The sequence below is a fragment of the Nicotiana sylvestris genome, chromosome 8, assembly GCF_000393655.2.
Source record: "Nicotiana sylvestris chromosome 8, ASM39365v2, whole genome shotgun sequence".
Lineage (NCBI taxonomy): Eukaryota > Viridiplantae > Streptophyta > Magnoliopsida > Solanales > Solanaceae > Nicotiana > Nicotiana sylvestris.
The window spans coordinates 213,889,186-213,898,273 of NC_091064.1; the positions used below are offsets into that span (position 1 = coordinate 213,889,186).

General features: G+C 30.9%; 1 protein-coding gene across 1 annotated transcript; it reads left to right on the forward strand.

The window, feature by feature from the left end:
* The first annotated feature begins 5,795 nt into the window (after window positions 1-5,795).
* LOC104231884 (uncharacterized) lies at window positions 5,796-7,796 on the forward strand. The gene is made up of 2 exons (XM_009784946.2): window positions 5,796-6,712; window positions 7,621-7,796. Exons 1-2 carry the CDS (start codon window positions 5,919-5,921, stop codon window positions 7,661-7,663), a joined length of 837 nt encoding a protein of 278 aa, XP_009783248.1. The 5' UTR covers window positions 5,796-5,918; the 3' UTR covers window positions 7,664-7,796.
* Window positions 7,797-9,088: the final 1,292 nt, after the last annotated feature.

Here is a 9,088-nt window from a genome sequence, read left to right on the forward strand (position 1 = left end):
GTAGCAAATAAAGACATATATTTTCATATAAAAATGATTGAACACATTAATTTGATAAGAACTATCATTAATGAAAAATTTGGTGTAGTACATACCTCTTATACTAATATTTTATCTTATCAAAATAAAATAGTTACGAATATTATTATTATTATTATATTAATTATATGTGACAGTAAACTAATGTATAATCATTATACTAGGCATACTAAATTATATTATAAGATAAAACCATAAGCATACATAATAAAGTATAATTGTAATTTTGTAAATTATGTAGTCTAACGCATGCCACCTATTATTAGTTCACTAAAATTTAACTATACTATATTCATGAACAAGATGCTCAAGTTTATATTATGACAATAGATCATCCAGATATACCTTACCAGAAGTGGAATTCAACCTTAAGGTTAGAGACTTCGTGCTGATAACGTGTTATGAAATATAACTCAAAGTAACAATATGGAACAAGAAAATAAAAGCAATTTAGTAAAACATGAACAAGAAATAGAGATAGAGAGAAAGAAGAGATTTCTTCTTCAATTGTGTGTGTCTTTCCATTGCAATTACATAGCCTTTTATATGCATAAAAAGTAAGGATGATGGACATAAAGTAAGAGATTTAATCTTTAAGTTATTCACAACATGAGTATCCAATGTAGCATCCAATGTTATATCCAATGTACAAACTATTCATAACAGTTTGCTCATTATGGTTACTAACAAAGCATCACTTTCATGTTAGTATACATATGCATTACATATATTTTAAGGTGAGATTCTTGAACAAGTGGTATATATATTCAGCCTGAGATATCAAATTACCCCTCTCAGTCCCAAGTTATATAGTATTATAATGTTTGGGGTCATCTAGTTTTGGAGAATTTCATAACTTAAAGCAAATTATGATTCTAAATGTCCCTCTCCCGAAGTTATCTTAAACAATCCTTAGTGTATTTCTTTTAATTAAGTTTTTTGTAATAATGAATATTAAACCGTTCAAATACTTTCTTTTAGTGATACTGCTAATCGAGAACAACACCATTCCACCTCCCAATAATAGCTGCTAGCAAAAGAAATATAAAAAAATAGAGAAAAAGAAGAACTTGTACTTGGTTGTCATCAGCTTCTTTGCCCACAGAATTTGGCTTTATTTTTTTAAATTTTTGTCCAAATGCTAGCTTGATTAGTTCTTTGTATATTTGCGCTTAGCTCTTATCTAAAGAAGTGTCGAGGTAATAGGTAACCACCATCGTAATAATGGAATGTCTAAAAATTGAGAGATCATCGCTAATTTGACTAAATAATCTCTTTTAATATGTCCAGACAAAATTGCGCGTACCTGATTTAACTAAATAATCTTGCAAATAATTTATTTCACACACGTAAATAACCAATGAATGGTAAGTTTTCTACTTTAACCAAGGAATGCAGGTTAATGTTATAGAGGTTGGTATGCGAATTTCTTTGACGTTTTATACCCGGTGTTTTAATTCGGGGCAAGCCCTGGGGCGAGGGGCACCCAAAACGTCCTGAGACGATGGTGTGAAGCGAAAGTCTCAAGAGGCGTACGCCCGGACATTTGAGACACATTTTTTTAGTGAGATGTAAGCCCAGTGACTTTTTCAAATTAAAACAAAATTTGTCGAATAAGCCTTCATATAATACCCAAATTTTCAAAATTCAGCTTGATAATTACTCAAATTTTTTAAAAGGAATTGAAATGTATTAAATTTAAAAGTCAAGACCTTTTTTATTGATTGAAGACTTAATTCATGGTCTTTCCCAATTCTTTATCTTGTTCGCTAGTCTCTAATATCTCCTAAAAGCAACGAATATTCAATTTTTGTTTTACAAATACAAAGAGAACTACATTCTCCTTCATAGCAGCAAGTTCACAGTTCAAATTGCAGGTTAGTCATCTTTTTTGTTTTTCCATGTAGACAACTTTATTCTTTTCGACTCAAGTTACTTGTGCTTCTAAGTAGCATATAATAGATTGTTTACTAGTTTTTTTATGGGGATGAAGCGCGCGCGCACACACACACACATATATCACATATTTATAGTTTTCTTTAATTTTTATGTAATTTTACCAGTTTATAAATATTTATTATAATTATATTATTTTATAAAATATTAAAAACTAAATATATATGGGGCTTACGCCTCGTTAAGCCATATGTAAAATGTCTCGCCTAATGCTCATGCCTTTTAAAACATTGTTGATACCTATTTTTGTTTATCATTCTTATGATTTCAATTTTTACACTACTAGCTGTTTGGTTTATACTACTACTTTCACTGAATATATAATTTCTTTAGCAGGTTAGATTCGCCACTCCTCAATACTTATAGCCCGTTTGACCAAGCTTTTAAAATTAGCTTATTTTGAGAAGTGCTTTTCTCAAAAGTGCTTTTGGTGAGAAGTTGTTTGTGTTTGGCTAATTAATTCGAAAAGCACTTTTGAGCAGTAATTAGTGTTTGACCAAGCTTTTGAAAACTGCTTCTAAGTGTATTTTTCTCAAAAATGCTTCTCAGAAAAATATTTTTGGAGAGAAGCTACTTTTTTATGCTTCTCCAAAACTGCTTCTGCTTCTCTTGAAAAACACTTTTTTTTTTCCTTCCAAAACCTTGGTCAAACACTTCAATTTTTTGCCAAAAGTGCTTCTTGCCAAAAAAAGCACTTTTAGCCCAAAAAAAAAACTTGACCAAACAGGCTATTAGTGGGCTAAGTTGCAAATCAGCGGCTACCCTCACTCACTCCCGGAAAAAAAAGAAAACAAATTTTTAGGCGGCTCTCCATTCCATTATTTAATTTGCTCTCCATCCTCACCATCGCAGCTGTATTTTATTTTTCGTTGAAATATTTTCATTCGAGCGAAGTGCTCCCTACCAAGAATTTTTTCATATCCAAGACTCAAACTTGAGACCTCTGGTTATGGGAAGAGCAGTACCATCCACTATACCACAAACTTTTGATCATTTTTTCTCGTTGAAATATAATATTCACTCGTGATGACATAAACCAAGACAATTTTTTCAAAAGTCATGGCCAACACGTGCACTTTATTCTGTTTCCCACACGGGCCCGGTACTACTTTGCAACTGACTAATCTGATTTCATATTGCGTAAGATTAATTAAACCACAAATAAGCGCTTTTTACTAGAAGTTTTTCATCCATAGAGTTCTAACCATATAATTTGATTAGAGATAGAAGGATCCTAGCTATCCCGTCATAATTCTTGGTGGTTACTTAATTAATTTTCTAGCGAAGTGAAAATCAACAAGTTGAAATTGGTTTTATTTATTTTATTTAATTGTATTATTTACGTAAATCTTTTTGTACCTTTTTTGACCTCTTCTTCATTTTGGACTAACAACATGCTTACGTTTATATAGTAGTAACTGTTTTGATGTAAATTTGCAAAATTGATTATAAAAATGAACTATATTCGAATATTTATGACATCAACCAATTTCTTGAGAAAGAAGAAGGATATATGATTATATGTACAGCCAAAGCAATTATGCATGCAATATGTTGGTGATCTAGGTTTATTTTGACTAAATGTCAATTGGAATTAAGACATCGAGTTATGTACATTTTAGTCATAGGTTTTGACATATTAGCATCATATGTCAAAACCAAGCTCAATCCAAGCATAATTGAGTAACAATTATTAGCATCATAGTGGTAGAGAATTCTGTTCCTTATTAGCATCATATGAGTAACAATCCAAACTCAAAGTCGATGAACTTTACCAAGGTGAATGTATAACTTAGTAATATAGAGATTAATAATGTAGAAATTAATAATATAGAGATTAGTAATACATATTTCTTGTTGGGTGTTTTAAAATTGGGAGTATAATGTATCATGTAAATTATTTATTTACTTATTAAACTCAAAAATAATGAAGTATAATTATACCAATATACCCTACGATATTTGGTCTTAATAGGTTTCTTGGGGAAAGACAAAAAATAATTTGTACTTTTGGTATTTTATACATGTATAATTTATATATGGATTAGTTATTCCATGTTAGTGGTGTGATAAAGATAATATAACAATTAGTGTACAAAATATTATATGAATTAGTTATCCTACATTTTAAACCATAACGAAACAATGTATTAACTCACACAGATTCTTATATCATAAATAATTGTCTTATACACCCACTAACATGATAAAAAATTTATATACCTATGTTGAAATTTTCTTAAACTAGGTTAAATGAATGATCATATCGTAAACTAGATAAAGGTGCCATGGTTGGTAGATCTTTTTGAGAGTTTTTCTTATGTGTAAAATTCAAGGCGGGATTTATCTTGAACCTTATCCGACTTCCCCTTTTCTTTGTGCTTTTTATTTTCTTTTGTAGTCATTTCCCCTTTCGGCTACCTTCCAATTTTATTTTTGTCGTTTAAGTATTTTTTTTAAAATATTTTTTTCTCTATTCTATTATTTTATATGTGGTATCTAGCAAGAACACTCAAAAAAGAGACTTCAAAACTTTAAAATTATATAAAATAAGCATTCCTCTTAATCTTAAATTTATGAGTTTTTTTTTCAAATCCGAAAATACTTGGTTCTTAATGAGAATTTTGGATTGAGATCAAATTTTTTTCATCTTTTATTAATTATATCATAAAAAATTATGTTATTATATCGTTATTAAATATAATTTAAAATTTTTTACTATTAAATTATGATAAAAATTTCGTAAGCATTGCTTAAAAAATATGAGACTTATGATTTAGATTTTTGGAACTTGTAATTTATTTAAATTTATACTTCTGGGGAATAATTTATTTATTGAAGTTATTTATTTTAAAATTTTCTTATTCTGATTGATGTAATTCCTTTGTTGAAGATTTATTTTACTGGTGTAAATTTATTTTTAATATACAGGAAAAGATGTAATTTTCTAGTAAAAATGTTAATTTTACTTGTGTTGTTATAATAAATGTATTATTTCTTATTTAAAATGCTAATTACATTTATTTTTCGATATTTACGATGCAATTTTCTATTTGCAAATAAAAAATACCTATTAGGTTGATCTGAATAAACTTAAAAAAACCAAAAAAAAAACGTACCTAACAAATTTTATATTAATCATTACAAGATATAAATTAAAAGAAATTATGATATTCGTCACCTTCAAATTTTAGATCCGCCCGTGCAAATGACCATTTAATGTATCGACTATCGTCAATCGACGTATGAAAAGGGACAACTGAGTCCTTTGATTAAATAGAAAAATGAGGCGACCAAATGCTAAAAATCAATGCCCAAAAGTGAGACAAAAATTAGGAGAATAGAAAAAAGATACGCCCCCTACGCTCACCCTTCTAGAAACCCTTGACTTAATTTTTATCTTACCATTTTTTATGGTACGCAACGCTTTATTGTTCCCAAATAAAAGTAATTTTGACTTACTAAATTTGTTAATAATTAATGTTTTAGAAAAAAATTAAATAATTTATTAATTTTTTTCCAATTTATTCTTACTGTTATAATTAGTAAAATATTAATTAAATAAAATATTAAAAGATTATAGTTTGAACAAATACTTTTATGATTAAGATAATTTAATATCTTTCTTACGAAATGCATAGTACTTTAAAAGACAGACATAATAAAAATAGAGGAAAGTAACACCTATACTTGGATCCGGATAGATCCTATATGGTATTTATTGTTTGTCTTTTTTCTTTCCTAACATACAAAAGGCAAGGCACACTTAAAAAAGAACTTTTCTATTATTAATTTATTTTGAATACATTTATGACAATGCCGTCTCTCCTTCCTCTTCTTCATACACACATCATACCACAATTTTTCCTCATTCTTCCCCTCTTTTCCTCTCCCCCAAAAAATATTCCCTTCATCTAATAGCTATGTTTAATCCAAGAAACCAAAAACCCAATGATCATATCTCAATTCTTGATCCTGTTACAACCTCCGATTACAGTTATAACCTTAGGAATTGGCCTAAAAATGATGTTGAACGTGTCCAATTTAGAGTTCAAGAAAGTTTAAACCATGTTAATTATGGTGATGAATCTGGTGTTTCTTCACCACCCTTATGGAAAAATAGCCATCAAATTTCGACAAATTATCGGTCACATTCAAATAGCTCTAGAGCTTTAGCTATAACTAGAGGCCAATTTGAACTTATGGAAATGGTCAAAAACATGCCTGAATCTTGTTATGAGTTGTCTCTTAAGGATCTTGTTGAGCAAAATACAGTCTTAGAATCTGAACAAGAAGAATGCTTAATAAATAAAGTGGAGGAAAATTTCACTAGTACAACTAGTCCAGAACAAGTAGTTGTACAACAAAGGGTGAAGAGCATACAAAGACAAGAGAGTAATAGTAATGAAAATAAGAAGGGGAAGATGATTAGAAATGAAAGCTTTGAAAATCAAAGACTTTTTCTAAAGATGTTTTTTCCAATTTCATTGGAGTCAAAGAAGAAGCAGAACAAGTATTCACCAAAAACAACTACTAAAGTTTCACCTAAGCCAGCAGAAGGTTTAGATAAATCTTCAAAAAGTGTGGAGAAAGATTGGTGGAAGAGGAGATTTTCTTGTTCAAGTGAGAGCGATAGTAGCAGAACAAGCAGCAGTAACAGTGAAAGCAGTGGCAGCAGTGGTAACAACAATACTAGTAGCAGAAGAAATACTAACAGGTATCTTCAAATTCTGAATTTCTTTCTCAACTCAATATATTCTTGATCTTAGTCACTTAGTTTAGAAATATTGAGGTTTCTTCATATTTTGAATGACTTGGCATTATATGTGATAAGATCACTAATCTGCAATTTTCTGAGAAAACGCAACTTAAGGTGTACCTTAACCGATTTGTTTTGGAATCTATCTATGAATGATCAAAGCAAAGATTGATTCAGCTTGTATTGTACTGTACTGTACTGTATCACGACGGATTTAATGATACGATATAACAAAATTTTAGTAACAATCAAAATAAATATTATATTTAAAGTAATAACACGACACAATACAACATGTAACAACCATCCAAACAAGATTTATCAATGTATAAATATTTTTTTGTTTCTCTTTGTTGTTTTCTACTTTGTGTAGTCTTGCAAGGAAATTTGAACTTGACTTTGACTTTGACTAGTGTGATCTTCGGCAAATTTTGTTTGCATATTAGGACAAACGGAACAGAACAAAGAATAGATTTTCTTTTTTAGGATTCAATAAAATCAGTGGTGCTTTTAATGGAAAGGTATTGAACATTTGTAATGTTTTCATTTATGAATAAGATATCATCAGACCAAAGTTGGAATCCTAGAAAAGCTTGCAGAATGCAGCTATAGAAAAGAATTTAATAAAAGAGATTACTTAATCAGATTCTTCAAATTTCAATTTTTATCACTTATAAACTAGATTTCACAACACCAATGTTGGAAGCCTAGAAGAGTTTGTAGAATGCAGTTACAGAAAGAATTAAATTAGAGAGATTACTTAATTAGGTTCTGATTCAATGTAAAATTAAGCATATTCTGTTGTTTTAAGCTAAAAATTTAGTGCTGGTCTAATCCTATGACATGGTTGTTGCCCTATAATGCAGGAAAAAGAAAGGATTTTTATCGAGTTGCTGGTCAGCAGAATGAAGACAACCACATATGCCTCTCTTCTTTGGTTAATGAGGCCTGTAAATCATTTATACTTGCAGACTTCCAGATAAAAATCCTGTAAAGATTTTTGATAATAATGCTTATTTTACTGCACAAGAGTTTTGCAATGTATCATTGTATTATTCTTGGCTCGCGGCTGCTACAACAACAACAACAACAACGACGACCCAGTATAATCCCACAAGTAGGGTCGCGGCTGCTACAAGAATAGGATATTCCAATAGATTACTTCTGAAAGAATTCTAATGTATCAACGTCAGTGGTTATCCTTGAGTTCAGTTGCTTTTGATTTCGCAGAGTATCGATAGCACTAGCTAGGGGTTGCAAATAGGTGGGTTGGGCTAAATTTGGGCGGGTCAAGATGGGTTAGATCAATAAATAAGTCATTGCCCAATCCAGCCCAAAATGTACTTGGGCTAAAATGGGTTGGGTCAAGATGGGCTAAACAATGGGTCATAACCCGACCCGCCCAACTTGACCCATGTTTTAGAACCATGCTCATCTTGCATAAAAAAAACCTTTTACCTTAAAATGTGTAAGTTGAAAAATACTTTGCGGGTGGGGTGGGTGGATGATGTAGAAAAACGAAAAAATAGAAAATTAAAAATTAAAAATACAAAAAAAAAAGAATTTTTTTTGAGGGGGTTTGCGCGGGGAGGGGGGGGGGGGGGTTGCGGGCATGAGTGGTGCAGAAAAAATAACAGAAAATTGAAAATACAAAAAAAAAGTAAAAATTTTTTTAGGGCAGGAGGGTTTTGCGGGGGTGGGTGGTGAAGAATGGGTGGTGCAGAAAAACAAAAAAATAGAAAATTGAAAATATAAAAAAAAGTAAAATTTTTTTTGAGGGGCTTTGCGCGGGGGTTGGATGGCTGAGTGGTGCAGAAAAACAAAAAAAAAATCTTGAGGGGGTTTGCGCGAGGAGGGGGGAGGTAGGGGTGGGTGGTGCAGAGAAACAAAAGAACAAAAAATTAAAAATACAAAAAAAAAAGAAAATAAAATTGAGTCAATTAAGTAAATTTCTAGATAAGCTGGGTTGAGATTCCTTTATTTTGGGTGATTTCATGGGTTGTATTTGGGTTGCTTAATGGTCAGAATGAGCTATAAAAAATAATGGGTTAACTTGGGCTCAGTACAAATTGACTCATGAACTAAAATGTTTGTAGTCCAACCCATTAATCTCTGGGCGGGTTGGATGAGTTTGGGCTCAAATTGCCACCCCTAGCATTAGCCTTTTTCCAGTTGGTTGGTGTAACGACCCGACCGGTCGTTTTGAACTCTAGCACGTCGTTCGGTGGTTTGAGGCCTTGAGTAGCTTTACTTCAGGTATTATGACTTGTACGCATGGTGAGAATTGAATTTCGGGAAGTTCGAAGTTGATTTAGAAAGAGAATTCTAATTTTG